This window comes from Hirundo rustica, chromosome 2, assembly GCF_015227805.2.
Source record: "Hirundo rustica isolate bHirRus1 chromosome 2, bHirRus1.pri.v3, whole genome shotgun sequence".
Lineage (NCBI taxonomy): Eukaryota > Metazoa > Chordata > Aves > Passeriformes > Hirundinidae > Hirundo > Hirundo rustica.
In genome coordinates this window covers 63,698,285-63,716,865 of record NC_053451.1, presented here as the reverse complement: position 1 = coordinate 63,716,865, position 18,581 = coordinate 63,698,285, and the positions used below count along the sequence as shown (strand labels likewise).

The window sequence follows — 18,581 nt, the reverse complement described above, 5'->3', positions numbered from 1 at the left end:
AAAAACAATAAGAAAATGTCATGGCATAAAGATCTGAACATAGGCAACATGCAATCTGTGATAAGTAATGGAGCCGGATTTGCATGACCAGAGAAGAGTACATCATTCAATTCAACCGAGCTGCTCAGCTGTATCTCAGCACCACTGCAGACCATGGCACTTTGTAACACCTCCTGTGGCATCTTCCCACACCCTTGTTGCAAGGACTGTGCCCTTGTGATTTCAGATTGTTCCAACTTGCCTGCAGAATGGTCACAAGCTTCATGTTGGTTAAAATATCTATTTGTTCTTAAAGACTAGGCAGCACTAAGTAAACTTTACCCTTAGTATCTTACAAGCTTAGCAGACACAGGAATTGTATGTCTACTTCCTGACCACGCACACGTGGAAAGCACGCATGGAAATTAATAGAGTTTTATATACATGGATGTCAATGCAGAAAACGTAGTAGGAAAAGACAGGTCAGATAAAAATAGTATCCTTACAGAAGAGCCATTACTGATGGAGGTGTACCTTATAAGTCATAATGGTATTGAATTTCTAGGAAATATACCTGAAAAAAAGAGAAAATATAACAAACTAAGTAACATTCTCTTTCTTTATAGCTTTTATAATAGAGCAGCTGTAGGAGAAAGGAATTTGAGACAGAGAATACTTTATTCACAAGAATACACACAGAATACTTTATTCACTTCTACCTTGTTTACTTTCTCAGCTCTGGAAAGATATAGATATGAGAAAACTTCTGTCACCAGACAACTGGGTAGAAACAAAATTTCAAGTACTTGAATATTGTTGCCTTCAAAATTTAGCTGCCCATGGAATCAAAGTCATGCAGAGTTTGATTCCATGTACATGGTATGGAGCCCATCTGGATTGCTTAAATAGTGTAGAAAATCTTACTGCGTGAGTTTTTCCCACCGTTTCAGAAAATACTTTTGTTCCTGGTTTTCTGCATCCTGGGCAGTCCCTCCCACACACCCTTACTTCTCCTGCTTCCTGACCCTCCTGTCATTGTGCTAATTAAGGATTCTGGCAGCTTATCTCTGCTAAGTAATGCAGATGTAAGCTAACCTGACAGTATTATTTATTTCAGCCTCAATAAAAAAGAAGTTTAGGCCAAGACAGTTTGAGTTTCTTGATCTGTACCTGAGTACAGAGGATGGAACACCAGGAAAGCGAGAAAGAAGCAGCAGGGTAGAAGGTGGTAGTGATAAGTCTAACAAAACTGGCAGCAGTGATAGGAGGAATCCTGGGACCTTTGCACAAGGTAATTTGAGGATGGAATGTGAATTGACTGTGCCACGTAGAATGACTATGGAATAAGTCACTAAAAATATGTATTTTTAATAGAAACTGAATGTTCTTGTTAATTAATAATGCCAAGGAAGCACATCCAACACAGCATGTGTGGCTTTGTAGTCTTGGATTATTTTTTTAACAGACTAGAAATAAAGAACAGTCTTTCCCATTTATATGTCTGTTAAAAAATAATAAATAAATAAATAAATAAATAAATCTTCATTATAAACTTTTTCCCAATTTTTATATTTAATATATGACTAGTTTTAACACCTCTGTTAAATGGAATGATTTCATTTCAGTTCCAATATAAGTGGGGAAGTCTGTAAAATTACAAGATCTCAGAGAAGGTAATTTAGTAATGTAGCCCATGAAAGCTAAAATAAAACCAAAAAACAAACAAACCAAAACTTTCTGTATTTGAGGATAAGTAGAGCTGAAAATATTGCTGTTGTTTTCTTTTCCCTTTTAAGATGCAATATGAAATGTTAAATAAATATGATTGTCTGAAACACAATTGTGGCCATGTTCAAATCCACTGTAATTAATGTTAGCACCTTCAGGCAAAGAGTACCTATTCATGTTTCTTGAGACCAAAAAGTCCTACTGAGTGGCAATTATCTTGTGGCCTCAGCTCTTCCAGAACTGAAGAATTACTTTTCTGGCTGTAAGCGAGAGAGCTTTAAAGAAGTAGGTTGAAAAGCAGCTGGTCATCACACCAGAAGCTAGTTGCTAATTGCAACAGTAAGTTAATCAATAAAATAGCTGTTTAGCTTCTGGGTATAATAAAAAGAGATAAAAGACCATACAGAAATTCCAGCATTAGGGTATGACCAGCTCTGGAGTAACATACATTATTTTCCTTCTTACACCTGTCTGCTTTTGAGTTGGCAAGTTATGCACCTGCTTGACAGCTATTAACAGAATAAAATAACAACAAAAAGGCATTTTGGGGTAAGATCTGGTATAAATATTTACAAAGACAATTTAAGGGAGTGTTTGTTATGCACTTTTGTGTTTGCTTTCAAAACATTTAACTCCAGAGACAGATGGCTTGTACAGTTTTATCAGCACTTGTGTCATGATATATTCAAGCAGCCAAGACTGATAACCAGCCACATGGATTTTGGCTTGTTCAGAGAACAAATACTTTGAAAAAAAATACCCCACATATCAATAAAGTACTTCAGTATGAAAAAGATTGATACAGAAATTGCAGTGACGTTTTTGTGAAAAGAAAGGAAACAAATTAAAGCAATTATAAAATTAAAGCAGCAGGAACAGGTTTTTAAGTGGTGTCATTGTATGTGGTAATGAAACAACTTTAGAAAATTAGGTGAAAACTATTGTTCAGCAGTGGTGGAGGAGAAAGATAATTACCATTAAGGCAACATTATGGCTTTCTCAATACATAGCAGCCAACTCTTGAGTCACGCTATCCCCAGAAGGTCTCTCTCCTATCATATTGCTCATGATCATTACACTTTATGCTGCTAAATAGCAACCTGAATAATAAAGAGTCTTATAAAATAATAAATTTTATGATTGAGAACATAATAAAACAAAATATTAAAATGCCTTAATTTTCAAAACTTTTTGTTTGTTTGTTTGTGTGTGTTTGGTTTTTGGTTTTTTTTTTTTTTGGTAAGTGAGATCCTTTTCTGTTCTTTTCATCTTTTCCTTGTATCTCACAGTAGGAAATTTGTAGAATCCCCTAAATCATGATCACCATTATTAGCAACAAAATTTACCAAAAATTATGGTTATATCTAAGGGCCTTAACTGGAGATAGCTATGGCAGGCACCCCACACATTATGGATGAAGCTGTCTTTTCCCTCAATAAATAAGCATGACCATTGCCTGTAGTAGTTCAAGAGTAAAATATATTATTCTAACAATCTGCTTTTCTAAAAAAAATCACTGTATGGATTTATTTTTCTCTTGTGGTGGACCAAAAGTTAGATTCTTAGTTATATATTAGATGAAATATTGCAAGGCATTTTTTTAAACTTAAACCTCACAGTATTTTAGCAAGGCAATTAAATATTCCCTGTATTTTACAGATTGGAAAGCATGAGGCAGAGTACTGGAAAATATTTGAGTACACATTTGAATAGGAGTCTGTACCTCTTCTCAGTTCTTACATACAGGCATATGTAGAGGTGTGTGCAGACTGTATCGTACCTTACAGCTATTTGAACAGTTATACAGCCAAAAGAAGTGTCTTTCAGGTGTTCCCCGAGATTCCCAGTCCTCTCCTAAAAGGAGAGTGTCTCACTCTGTCTACAGCTCTCACTTGGTATGACCAACATCCATATTAAAATTGTAATTGGCTGTTTTAAGGACAGCATGGACTTGCCTTTGATTGATATCTCTTAATAGGGAAGGTTGACGGGGAGAAGACCTGCACACAACAATTAATTTTCCAGGTCTAAGTTGGACAGTGGTATTTTGTTAAACTGTAAAAAAACCCAAGGAGCAGTTCTTGCACAGGAGATCATCTCTGCATTGTTACCCCATTCCTGTCTGCTGCTCACAGTAGTAGCAGATAGGTGAATATTCCAGTGCTCTTCAGAAAGTCTTTCAGCCTAGAGGTGGCTGAAGCAAAGGATGCTTTAAATTAATTCTAAGTTGAACAGCCTAAAATGCCTGTTACTGAAGAAAGCAAAACACATTAAGTAAATCTTCCAAAGAGTTTGACGTGTAGCTTATGGGACCACATGCATATTTATTCTTAAGTAAAACCAGCTTATTGCTCATTTAAATTTTAAATTGAAATTATAGTCTTATCTCTTGAAATGTATTTAACCAAAGAGAAAAAGTAATTTATCCTCTTCAGAACTATCATATTGAAGGCTCTCCTGTTATCCTTTTATTCCAGTGTAGATTGGAAGAACCATCCTTCTTGAAAAGTGTCATTCTGTGGCAAAATGTTTCTTTCTATTGTAAAATTTTAATGTCTGCAAAACCTTTCTTTCTTTTCTGATCCATAAAATAGTAGTTTACTGGAAGAGTAGACAGGTTGAAAAGAGTTCTGCCACTTCTCACTTTTTTTACTCAGAAATTGAAAAAAACTATTCAAAACTAAACTTTAGTTGACAGCCAGGAAAAAAAAAAAAAAAAAAAAAAAAAGAAGCTTTTAACCTATAAATTAACTTCTAGAAATGTTAACAATGTACTGTGAGTCTTTACTTATAATTGTTTCAATTTGGGTTTATTTCTCTCTAAGTACTGCCTCAGTTAGGTTAGAACTTTATAATAGAGGATTTAAAGAAGAGTATTATAGGGGGAAAAAAAAAAAAAAAAAAACCACAAAACAACAACACCTATCTTTCAGGTCTCATTTCAGAAGTGTGGTTCATGGTTCTCATAGAAATCTCTGCTAAGATCGTACTTTGCAGTTGTTATTTTCTTTTTTCCTAATGGTTTTGGTTTAATTATTTCACCTTATATTGATCTAAGTAGAAAGTAGCATTGATTCTATACATTTTCCATGTTCTAGTTTTCAGCCTACTTTCAGGATACTTTCTTATATGGGGAATTCAGTAGCAACTTTTATTAGCTTATTATATTTTATTATAGCTTATTATATTCTGTCACATCTACAGTGTACCATATATTCTCTAGATATTCAAAAAGAGGTGCTGCTCAGAGATAAACAGATTACCTAATTACTAACGTAACATATAGAAATATGCCTGATGGTATTTTTTTATTTCTGTGTTTAAAAGCAGTGGGAAATGAATAAGAGTTTCCATAAAAATAATTGAGTTAATTTCAGTGTTCAGAAAAAGCTGTAAGCTTAGTAGGCATTATTTATTGTATATGCATGGAGTACAAGAGAACAAAATATTCTTTGTCATTTTAATACAGAAATCTTTGTTAGAGTGTCTTCACTTATCATTTTGAGTCTCAATTAGGTTATTATTAAGATATACTATTTTTTTTTTCTGCTACACCTCTGACATTTTTCTTCTGATTAGTAATTTTGCTATTCATGCCTACTTGCTAATGTTCTTTCTCAAAAATCAATCTATAATTTGCTTCCTGTCACTGGGCTGGTAAATCAAGGAAATATGTCTCCTTAACTCTTCAAATGTTTTCAGTACTAGCCCATTGATTTACTCTGAAGTCAAGAATAAACATCTCAAAATTCTTGCTCAAAATTACAACACAGCAATTACTCCTGACAAAGCATGTTCCTGATATAGAGAAATATCTAACAAAAATACATTTAGTGATTTCTCTGCCTTTTTCATAGTTTGCCCCTCCTCATACATCCAGCCTGAGCAGATGAGCAAATTAATTTTAAAATGCCACAAGAGTGAGAGAAATTTAGTGTTGCTGAAGGCGTGGGTGACCTGTCTGCTTGACTGCGAAAGGCCTGCAGCTGGCCAGCTGTGTCCTCAATAGTGTGTGAAAAATCATGTAGATATTTAAGATGCATAGTGCTTCAGCAATCTTCATTTCTGTCTCCTGTGGTCTTAATTTTCTAGCTTACAAAGAATTATGAGAACAGTTCTTTTTAAAGTGCCAGATTTATATAAGCCTTTTTTTCCCCTTGACTTTTATGGTTGTATAGGATCTGAGATGTGTTTAATGGTCAGAAGAGTTACAGAATTTATTCTCTTTCGTGATGCAATGTTTTGAACTGTTTCCTGGTTTCATATTAAATCAAGCAAAATTTAACTTCTCTCTTACTTGTTGAGAGTATGCATTGGAGTGTGCATCCACTGAGTGGATACCTAGAACTATGCATCAAGCTGTGTTTGTAGAACAGTAGACATTAGAATAATCCTGTGTACCAAGCATTCCTTTGGGCAATCCTGGTTTTGGAGAGTACAGATGTTTCTCAGTTTTCAGTAGGTTGTTAATTCACCAAGGATCTTCAGCAGTAAAAGCAGGGCAGAATACATCCAAATAATAGGCCCTTATAAGCATTGATTCTCACTCAGAATCTGCAAGGGTAGGTTTACTTCCTCGGACATCTTCACTTACCTAGCTCTATTTTCTTTGTATGACTCAAAAAAAAAGGCGCTAAGTTTATTCATAGTAGGATCCAAGACCAATGGCATAGGGATAATTGAGCTATTTTTCCACTTCTGGAAACTAGTAGGTAGCATATACAGGGAGTATATGCCCTACAGAACATCTACTCTCAAACAGAATGAAAATATTTGTAGAATATACCAGCACAATATTTGGTTGCAGGATCATTGTTAATTTTCTCCTGAGGTCTATATGTAAATTTAATTACATATATCACAATCTAATATTTTGTCCTTTTTTTCCCCCTTTTCTCCCCCTTTTTTCTTTCTCTGTTTTTCTTCTACAGATGGGCCTCTTGGTCCACGAGGATTAGCTGAAGCTACGGAGATGTGTACTCAAGAATGCCTGGTTTTGGGTCACTCAGACAACTGTTGGATGCCTCCTAGCTTGAGCCCATACCAACAGCCAAAGTCTCCTCTCTCCACCTTTGCACCTCAGAAAGAATGGGTTAAGAAGGACAAACTAGTTAATGGACACACATTGACCAGGACCTGGAAAGAAGATAGCAACAGAAACCAGTTCAGTGATCGAAAGCAGTATGGTTCCAGTGAGGGCCATTTCAACACTGGCAACCACGTGACTGACATTCCTCTGGCCAACTTGAAGTCTTATAAACAGGCCCCAGGATCTGTGGAGAGTCCAAAGGAGCACCAGCTATAAGAAATGGTTACTTTGGACCAATGACTTTAGCTTACTTAGACTTGCTAATACTATGTGTTTGTCAGAGCTTTATGTACTGGTTAGACCTCTAGAACTATGCTTCGCCTAGCAGAGATATGCATATCTTTATGTTAGCACCGTGGAAGGTATGATGTCCTGCAACATGAAAGAGTGTTTCTACTAGTTGTGTGGTTTTGTTATATAGACATGATTAAAATCCGCAGAGATCTCCCCAGTTTGAAAATATTCTTTTTTTTTCTTTGGTTTTTGACCCTGGACTGCTGCTATGAACAACAGAAGATGCATTTGGAGAGTGAGAGAGTGTGATAACGCAGTGGTTTGCAAAGATTGAAAAGCATATCCAGTTAGAAAATTGTGCTTTTGTTGTCACTGATCTATGCTGGAACCGTTATACTTGAGATCATATTGCAAACAATTGAAGCTGTAAACATTAGACCTATTGTGCTATTAACAATGTTAGTGGACACTTATAAGTCAATCAGCATTCAAATACTTGTAAATAGCAACAATTATTACTTAAATTTTTGTGTACTTATAAGGTTCACTTGAAAAGATACTGTAGCATATTTCTGTGTTTCACGGTTGCTTTTTAATTTCTTTCTTTTGCTTTCTTGTTGTTTTGCTTTTATTTTCAGTGATGGTGTTTCTGTGTTAGTAGTCTGTCTGACACACAATGTTCCAAGAAACTTAAGCCACTTTTATTAAAAGTGAAAAGAATGATGGGGTGGGAAGAAAGGCTGCTTGTAGAAACAGAAGAAAACCCCTTTTTTCTATGTAGTAGCAAATGATGTCAGCATTCAGTTAGAAGGGGTTTTTTTGGTTTTGTTTTTGTTTCCTTTTTTTTTTTTTTTAATTTAACATTAAGAAATTAAAGGACTTGTGTAAGGGCTTAAAACCTTAGCTTTTTTTTGTTTGTTTGTTTAATTTCCATTATATTTCATAAAACAGGGAAATTGAAAAACAAAAGAATATTTAAATGCGTGGTGGAGGGTTAGGGAGAAAGCTGTTTGTTTGGGATCTTTGATCAAATTAGCTGTAGTCTGCCATTTAATGAGTAGTAGCTGATGTTGATCCCAGCTGAAATATGTGAAGGAAATTTGACAGGAGGAAAATACAATAATAATGTTTTTCCAGTTGGGCAGGTGTGTGTCTATACCTAAGACAGTTCGTATTGCTGAAACAGCAGCATTTGTGTTGATCTTCATCTGCGTTAAAGTTGTAGTTACACAAGTGTTTCTAGACCATAGCCACAGAATATTTAATGTGTTGTGCCTTCATGATGTAACAGAGCATTCTCCTGGTAGGCTAGTTGGGGGAACTAAAGGGTTAAATCTCTAATTATTGCTGTTTAACTGTTTGTTATCATAGTTGGTCAATGCCTGGCAAGTACCAGTATCATGTCACCTCAGTCAAATCAGCAGAGTGACTCCCAATGTTAGTAAGATCTAAGTTGCACGCAAAGCAAATCCAAATCCAAATCCAAATCCAAATCCAAAACATTTTTAGATGGTTTTTGTTAAGGCATGAAAGATGATTTACACAAATGAATAGCATGCAAAACAAACAAACAAAAAACAAACAAAAAAAAAAACCAAAAAAAAAAAAAACCAACAAAAAAAAGTCCTTACAGAAAAAAAGCAAATTACTTATGCCACAGTGAAATATCAGTCTTAAAGTAACAAATTTAGTTAATCTGAAGGTGTTTTTATTTTTACCAAAAAACCAGAACCTTTTTGGTTTTTTCTGTATTATTTTGTATATAGCAATTCACTTTTATTTTTTCCTCCACAGTATAAAAGGCTTAAAAATGGGTTAGGGGTGCATTGCTTATTGCAGTACTTATGTCAGTTTGTGAGGGGTGTTTGATGACTTTGACAGAATAAATATCTAACCAGTTATCCTTGTTACTGCTTTGCCAGTTCAACATTATTTAGTTATTCAGCTTTTGCAATAAATGTTCTGAATTCCTGATTGTGTTGTGTTAGTTCTTGGGCAGATGCTTAAGGGACTTAATACCTGTTAATTTCTCTTTCTTTCTGTTGCTGTTGGTTGATTTGTTTCTTTGCTTCATTCTGAATTTCCAGTTATTTTTCTAAGCATACCATGATCCATTAAGTTCATATCTGTATGTGTAAGACTGGAATATACAGCAAATGATAAATCATGAGGGCTATATTCTGCCATTCCTATGTAAGTAGGAACTTATTCAAAATTAGTTATTTGAATTGGGTAAAGTTTTACTTATTCAGCACAAGGATGACAGTCTAGCCCACATTTGTTAGGCCTACACAAGCACATGGAATAACCATCCTTGCTTGAATCTTTGTGGAAGTACAGGGGTAGCATATAGGAAATACTGCACTTTGGTCTTTCTTTTGGGAGTAGAATAAAGTCATATCAAACTACAGTAGATTCTTTCCTATAGGGAAAAACTGAGTTGTTAAGTAATAATTTTGGTTGCAGCACATGAAAAACAAAACAAAACCAAACAAACAAACAACAACAAAAAAAACCCCTGAAACAACCTTTAAAATATATATCACTAAGAGTACCTATTTTTGAACGTGCTGGGTTTTAAAGCAGAAATACAACAATTATTTGAAAACTCAAATAACACCAGCTCATTTAAATTACAAATGTTTTTTTAACAGAATATATTTGGAAATGTTTCTACCATGGACAGAAAATAAAAGATGTGACTGTTGCTGCAGAAAGAGAACTATAGTCTGTTCCAACCTTCAATATTTTGTCCTAAGCTAAAACAAATTTGGTTTATATTGCTAGAAGGTGAAAATTTTCTTATATAATTTTCTCATCTAATTTTCTCAAATTCTGTGTAATTTTAGAATCTTAAAACCTTACTCAGCTTTGAAATGGTTATTAAAAGAAAAAGAGGAGAGAAAAAGCCAAGAAATAAAGAAGACAAGGAAAGCAAAAGAAACAGAAACAGGAAGGAAGGAAGGAAGGAAGGAAGGAAGGAAGGAAGGAAGGAAGGAAGGAAGGAAGGAAGGAAGGAAGGAAGGAAGGAAGGAAGGAAGGAAGGAAGGAAGGAAGGAAGGAAGGAAGGAAGGAAGGAAGGAAGGAAGGAAGGAAGGAAGGAAATATCTACAGCACAGAGAACTGCATTTTATTTCCATTTAAGCTAAATTAATGTTTCCCAAATGTTTCCACAGAATTTGAATTTGACCCTAAACATATTTAAAAAGTTCCCATTCATTCACAACCATTTGGTTGGCTCAATCAGTTACTGCGTTGTCTAAAACTCAGAAATAAAGAGGGAAAAAACAAACAAACAAGCAAACAATAAAACCTTCAGGAATTCTGTGATATCTCAGATGAGGAGCTTTAAATACAAATTAAAAATCCCACTGCACCCAATGAGATGACAACTGAGTATTGGTGACTGTTTGATTTTATTGTCTTTCAGGCTAAATATTATTTTAAATTATTCATAACTTGCCATGATACAGATGCGTCTCTGATGTCAGTTCTGGATTTTTGTTTTCCTTCAGACTGTGTGTCCTTTATTTAATTGTTTCATAATGCACACACTTAAAAGGCTGCTAAAAAAGTCTGCCAAATATTTCTTTCATAATCCTCTATTTTTGCTGCCTCTGACCAAAACTCTTAGTCCAAATAGAAAATGGAAAGAAAATGAAATAGACATAGTTACTTAGTCCTACTTAGTCTTATGCTGTTCCAACTCTTACTAAAGATAGAGCAGTCAGGACCACAAAAAAAAAAAAAAAAAAAAAAAAAAAAAAAAACACAGAAAGTTTAGACCTGAACAGTGAAACATTTTCTAGTGGTTTAAGTAGTGATGTACTAGAACAGATTGTCTAGACATGGGCTTGGTATCCTGAAGAATAGAAAGGAAAAATAGCAAACAATAGATTTTTTTTGTCAGAGGGAGCAGATGGATTAGATGCCTTCTTGAGATCCTTAACAGATGATGTGACTTGAAGAGAAAGTATGATGGTGGAATTACTGAGCCCCATGGAATGATGAGGTCATATAAAAGAAAAAAAAAAAAAAAAAATTACTGTATTTTCTTACAGAAATAGGTAAAGAAATTGCCTACTCAATGCCCTTGTCAAAGTTTACCTAGGACTCTGTGGAACAATGCATGAAGGCTGACAAATAAATAAATGGAATAGAATTACAACTATGTAGTATACATCAATTTTAACAAATAGGAAGAAAATTATATTCACATTCCTTGCTTAATGTGATTATTAACTTAGTGAGTTATTATTAATATTCAAGATCAGAAGTAATATTAAGGACTTTATCATGGAGTACATTAAAATAATCAAGAAACTTAGGAAACTTTGGATACATAAGTGGAGATGTATACCTGTGTTAGAGTAAAGAGCAGGAGCCATAAGGACTAATGTAGCTGACATGAGAAAACAAAGAAGTAGGAAAAAGAAGATTGCAATATTGATCAGAAGTTGAATCTTGGGATGTTTTAAGCAAAGGCAGGCATTAGCTCCTTTAATGAAAGAGAAGATATAATGAAAACCATGGAATGTGGCAGCAGGGGATGTCAGGGAATCCACAGGCCACAGACTCATAACATACCAAAAGACACAAGGGTAGGGTCTAACAGCCTTAGGCAGTGCCTCAAAATATATTAAAAAAGTAAGCTACTGGCATGAGAGCACAGCAGTGGTGTCATTTCCAATTCAGACAGAAGAACAAGTGTTTTTTTTCCTGTGACCATTTACCTGATTCAGATTATAAAACTGGTTTATGGCATGCATTCTTGCCATAAGAATGAAAAAATAATCAGTGAGAGTTCTCTACAGGACATGTCCTCATGTGAGCCAGTTCAGATTTTAAAGGCAACTAAGTACTCACAGCTCCATTTTTTTCCCATTTACACTTCTTCTGTGGAACTGTGTTACAAAGTCTTGACATTAATTAATTAATATGCCTGTAATCATTTCTGCTGTTATAAAAACCTTGAAAAGGGGACCAGCTCTAGAGCATAGAAAGACATTTTAATATACAGAAAACATGATACAACATAACCCAGAGGTGTGAATCAGCTCAGTATATCATGGATAGTTGAGCTGTAACTCAATTAACATTAGTTTTATTAACTTGCACTTCTCACCACCTTAGTGGACACATCCATCAAATATAATTACACCCTAATTTAAAACCACCTCTGACTTTTCCTCTTGTTGCTAAAAGAGACTCTCATTGGTAGTTGCTTACTTGTAAAATCATGATATACCCTTTTTCACACATTATGTGAGTTTCAGTTTGAGTTTTCTGAAATATAATGCTTTATTTAACACAGCTGCTTATGTTACAAAATGCTTTAAAATATATATATATATAAATGGTGAGAGACTATTCTATATTTTGTTTTCAACCTGCTGAGTTGAAAGTAAGATCTTAGCATAGAGGGCCAGGTTCTAATCCATCAGACTTTATTGAACCTCTTAAAAAGTAAAATTTCAGGACCCATCCAATTAACTGAATTAACCCATCCAATTAACTCATCCAAGTAGCTGAAATGGCAAGTCCTTTAGTATACAATATGTACACTGTTTTCAGGTTTATAAAGCACAATGTCGTTTACTTACAAACTGAAATAAATGCCAATAAATGAAGAATTACAAGTTGGGGGAGGGGAGCGGGTGGTTTGGGGTTTTTTGTAGTTGTTTTGTTTTGTTTTTCAATTGATGCAGACACATCACTTTGCTGGACAGCAGTAGAACTTATGTGCAGACATGTACCCACATCCTGGCAAATAATCTGGAGCTCTTTTTAGGCTTTGAATGGATTAATTTCTTTAGAACATAGCAGTTAGTTTCCTCCTGTAGGAATAGCTCAGAATTTCACAGAACTCGGTCCACAATGGGAAGAATATCACAGACATGCATGTCATATGCTATGTTTTGAAGCAAGAATGCTTTCTCTAACTGCAGCATCTCATGGTTATTATTACAGGTCAAAGTTTATACTGCTACCTAACTGTGTAATAGCAAAAATGAGTATGTTTTTAGCTATCAGAAAGTATCTGAAATTCTCACTGTATATTATGAAAAGAAATGACTTAAAGAAAGTAATGTCCCTCATTTACAAAAGTAAGTTTGTTTGGTTGGTTGTTTTTTGCCACAGCCATTCTTAAATCCACCTGTTGTGCCTAGGTATTGCAACATATTCTAATATTGCATGGCATGTAAATAGATACCTTAATTACTCATAATGAAATGATTATATACACATATATATATAGAGATTATATATATATATATATACACACACATAAATATTATCAGTCACATAATTACTCAGTATTATTTAATGGAATTTTGGGACTATGGATTTTGTTGTTTGATGTACTTTAAACTGTATGAAGCAGCATATTATTAAGACTATCCTCACCAATGCTTTTGATTATTTATTCATTAAATAAAGTGCTTTCTTTTGCTTGTTATAATCCTGTTTGTACAACCATGTGATAATGTTAGAATGGGTAAGTACTGTACGGGAATTATAACTGTTTATTTTCTTGTCTAAATATATACCTATAACAATATTTATTAGTGAACTGAGTTTTAAGAATGTGTCTTTTTATGTGTTTGCTATCTCTTTACACATAATCCAAATTTAAAGGGAAGTTGAGGTAATATTTCTTCATACAATTGAGAATGCCCCAACAGCTCTGAAATGACATTTTGCCTTTATCCATAAGTTATATTAGGATGATATCTGTACTTTAAATGAGAATAAAAATCAGAAATAAAATTAATGCCTAATATAGTAGTTAAGTTTTGTTGACTGTAGCTGTTAGAAGTAAACCTACATTCTTAGTTTCTCAGGTAAAGATGTTTTAAATATTGGATCAGATAGGGAAAAACTCTACTCTCTAAGGATAATGTTTATAACAGCTGATTTAAAAGAAGATTAGTCAGAAATCTGGTACACTAAACAGCTTTTTTTTCATGTTTCAAAGTCAGCTTTCACCTTTGTATTGTAGAAAGGATCAACACAACTGGGAACTGGTATTAATAAAACCTTAGATATAGCAAATTCAATGGGAATTTTCTAGATTATCTTAAAAAGACAGTAGCCAATATTTTACTGGCATTTAAAACCTGCTATTGTTCAAAGGAAACTCATCCGCTGTCAGTTCACTCACTTCAGTATTCCCTACGACCCTTCCCTTCCCGCGCCTTCCCGTGCCTTCTCTTCCGGCACCTTCCCTTCCCACACCTTCCCCTTTTTTCTTCCTTTTCAGGAAGGGAATTGAAAGTGGGATCTCTGTGTGGCTCTGCAGCCGTGTAGACATTTTTGACATCTTGTCATGTGGGTACTAATAGAGATGAAAGCCGTTGACCTCATTGCTCTCACAGTGGAGAAAAGGAGGGAGAGTGTAGCAGAAAGACAGGAAAGAGAGGGGATATAAGAAAGCTGTATGCGTGCATAGTAAACTGTTGCAAAAATGAAGAAAGTAATTTTGAGGCTTGATATCTCTCTAGCGCCATGAAAAATTACCCTCCTATCTACATAGATTTGTGTACACATAACATATAATACTATCAGCTTGTGGAAAGGGGTATCCAGAATTGTGGCAAAGCTGTAATATTTATTTTATGTTTTGTTGTTGGTTGTTGTTGTTGTTGTTTCGGTTTTGCTTTTTTTTTTTTTTTTTTTTTTTTTTTGTAATTATTGGAAATTGCTTTTTTGCCTGGTATATTAATATAGAGACCACAAGCAATGCCACATGATTTAAGTAACTTAGCACTGAGTTTGACTATTAAATTCTCAATATCAAGTGCTTATAAAATCTTTGTCTGCAGATAATTTGCAAATAATCTGTAGGCCTAAATTATTAAGAAATTATGTGTTACCAACTAGCAAAAAACACCCCCCCCACCACCACCACCGAAAAAAAAAAAAAAAAAAAAAAAAAAAAAAAAAAAAACCACACCAGACAGAACACAACTAATTACATTCCTCATAAACAATTCAGACTCCCCCAGCCCTCACAAAAGGGCACAGATGGCAAAGATACAGGCGTAATGCCATACAGCAGTTGGTGAATTTCTTTTCATGTGCGACATTCTACAGAATGGTCTGGGTTATTAGTATTTGATATTTAAATAAATTCAATGTGACAGTAAAGAAATCCAGTCACAAAAATTCTAAATCCAAGTCACTATTTATTATTATGTAACAACCACTGCATATTTCTTAATACTGTGTAAAGAAATTGTTTAAGGGAGCTTTCTTTAATTTGGGGGGGTGGTTTAGATTTGTTCTTCAGGACTATTGTTTACCACAGGGAATTACATAGTCCTGTACTTTTACTGCATGATCTTGTACTCTTAGAACACTTAATCTATCTTCAATAAGAAGTTCTTCTACATTATTGATAAAGATCATGCATAATTACTGCTTACCATGTGGTGTTCAGTCCCCCAGAAAATAAATAAATAAATAAATAAATAAATAAATAAATAAATAAATAAATAAATAAATAAAGGAGGCTATCGCATAAAGACAATTGTTTTATTCACTACACAAAAACAGAAACCAACCAACAATAATAATTAAAAACAAAACAAACAAACAAACAAACAAACAAATTATTCATTCAGCCAGAACTACCTACTTGCTGAGTCAACAACACACTGTTTGCTTCCTCCTTTAGGAGTAACACTGAATGAAACTGTGAACAGTTGTGACTCATGGTTAAGTCTAAACCTCATTCTTTAAACAATTTGAAAAATTGTTTTGGAGACTCTAGATATATGGTTTTGAGGGAAATAAAATATTGACTAGGTCTCTGGCTCCTTAGAGTTAGGTGCACAGTTGAACTACCCTTTAAAATAATCTCAAGTTCCCTAACAGGCAAACAGCTATTTTTGAAGACCTCCAGAAAGAATCCTTTTATTCCCAAATTCAGCCACATTAGATCTCTGCTTTATGGAGAGTCAGAATGCAGAACCTATTCCAAACTTTGCAGCTGACAGCTGCAAAGTCTCTGGATCCTCTACCATGTCAAACTACTCATCACTAATTTTGAAAACCTGAAAACCTGTAAGCAGAACAACAGTGAAAAAAAGAGATTGAAGCTCAACTGAATCAAGCACCCTCTGATTCAAAAAGAAAGCAAACAAATATTGTGGAAGAATGAGGGAAAGATGTATTTAAGATTTTTAGATTTTTTATTTTCTTTGTGAAACATGTAGCTCCAGGAAATTATATTGCTAATATTGAATTTTCTTTGGATGCCCTACTGTGTATGGTTCAATTATCATGCTAAAGGCTAAACTCAATAAACTTCAAGCAATAATTCTACACAAATATGCATTCAGTCAATATATGGTTCTTGTATGAAAAGTACTAAGAAATTCAGTTTTTCTGCACTTCTGGAATATCAAATGCACAATTACTATTTTTAATAAGCTTGCAGTCACAGACTCTAATTCCTTAGTCCTGAACAATTGCATAATTACTAATTCAACTACATTAGCATTGGGAGTAGACATGGATGATTTCAAAAGGGATACCACTGATTTAATGAGGTCTCAGTCTGTAGATTTCCAAAACTATACAAATTCTGTTTAACAGCCAGCCACTAATGCTTTTAGGTATTTGAACAAATAAATCAACCAACTGCCAATGAAAAGAATCATTAAAAATGAAACCAAACAGAAATGAGAAGGAAGTTGCATTTTTCACAATGTGAAGCTACCAAAACCCTATTTCCTGACTAGTTTCCAACTTTCTGTCTAGCTTTACTAGAGAGTAGTTGCTGCTGAATGTACTGAATACCTAAAGCTGCCATTTGTGACAGTGGGCTTGTATTTTGAATATTTGTGGCACTGTGATTATGCTAGGATAAATGTGACAATAGACCATGGGCACAGAAGGGCTCTACTGAATTCACTGCCCTTCTCTTGCATTTGCCACCTTTTTTTTTTTTTTTTTTCTGTTTGTGATAGACAGCAGATGATCAGATGCTGAGATCATGGAGCTGGCATTTTGCTAAAAGTAAATAGTTGTCAATTCTGTCTAGGAAGGAATTTGTAAAATTTTGTGATACTTGCATTCTTTTTTTGTTGTTGTTCTTAAAGGTATCTTTAGTCTACAAAGTTCCTTGCATTAAAAACTGCCTTTGATTTCAGTGGGAGGCAGATTAGCTCAAGCAGTAGTTTCCATGTCAGCGGTCATTACACCAAATGAGGATGAAAGGATGTGTCAGTCAGAGACATTGCAAAATCCTTAAACCTGTATGCCCCCAAGTAATCCTGCTGTGCAACTGACAATTACTATACATAGAGGAGGAAAGGGGAAGAAACATTCTAATATAAAAAGATTTAGACTAAGTTATAACATGGTAGTTGTAGATCTATCAAATTTTACCTAACTGTACATCAGCACTTCTTCCTCCCATGGTGGACCTCCATCAGTTTTAGTGGGTTTTTTTAGTGCTTATAGTGTAGGATCTGCACATGTTCATATATTTTTCATACATCTCCATCCAACAAGCTGCTCATGAAATTAAGTAAATATTGGCTTCCTCAACATGTTCACTGGATAAAATAAATTAAATTCTTATCCTCAAAACAGGACACCTGATCTTGTACTACAGGTGAGTGGAATCATCTTTATCTCTTCCTAAGAAGTGGTGAATGGTGAGAGCTAAATCATGACATTTGCATTCCAACCAACAGACCTTCTAAAGAACAGGCTGAACACTATGAACTGAGTTAGTTCATGTGGGTACTGAGCCCTGTCTAGAACAAGCAGAGGTAATATAGAAGACCAGAACTACCTACAACTTTCTTTAGAGTTCCAAGGACAAGTTATGCTGTATTAATCCCCAAGTGATAAGCCTAGAACAGGAAATTTGCTACATGAACTCTTACTGCAGAGGGCTGTAGTGCAGGTGACAGTCACAGATTGGGGAGGACCTCTCCTGACTTCTCCTAGCCCATCCTCAAACATCAACACTGTTGTGCTGAGAGACCTCTCAGCACCTTCACAGCTACTACTGGAGACAACTGACACCTCCAGACATCCACAGAGAGCCCCACAATAAAAAAGCTAGGATGAACATCAGAGTGTAGACTGATGTGGCTTCTCCAAGCCAGAGCATTCTGCTTCCATAAGGTGTGCATATAATGCCACTGGAGAATGGAGGGGAAAAAAAAAAAAAAGAAAAAGATAGATAAGTGAAAAGTTCACCTGAGAGACTTTCTCAGATAGGAAATGAATTTCTTTACCAGCTTTAGTTTCTGCTACTGTGTGAAATAATCACGTTTTCCTCAGTATACGATCTGCCTGCTTTTTCTTATTTTTATACTAGTAGCACTTCAGCCTTCTGGCTGCAAGAAACAGATGTCAATGTTCTTGTGTAGTCTTTCCCTGTTCCTACCTATCTTTGCTGTACTGCAAAATCTCCCAGGATGCCCAGGGTAAACGATTTTAGAAAATCATAAGCCTTTTAATCTTACAGTACCTCTTCAGATTCAGACCTGATACAATGGGCCAGATTCACCTGGCAAGCTCGTAC

General features: G+C 34.8%; 1 protein-coding gene across 2 annotated transcripts in view; it reads left to right on the top strand.

The window, feature by feature from the left end:
* The window catches only part of PCDH9 (protocadherin 9), a 689,243-nt gene extending 678,490 nt beyond the window's left edge, over positions 1-10,753 (top strand). For both annotated transcript variants that reach the window (XM_040054888.2, XM_040054887.2), the window contains one exon: positions 6,639-10,753. In XM_040054888.2, coding sequence (XP_039910822.1) covers positions 6,639-7,012 — 374 coding nt within the window. In that variant the 3' untranslated portion in view covers positions 7,013-10,753. The remainder of the gene's footprint in view (positions 1-6,638) is intronic.
* Positions 10,754-18,581: the final 7,828 nt, after the last annotated feature.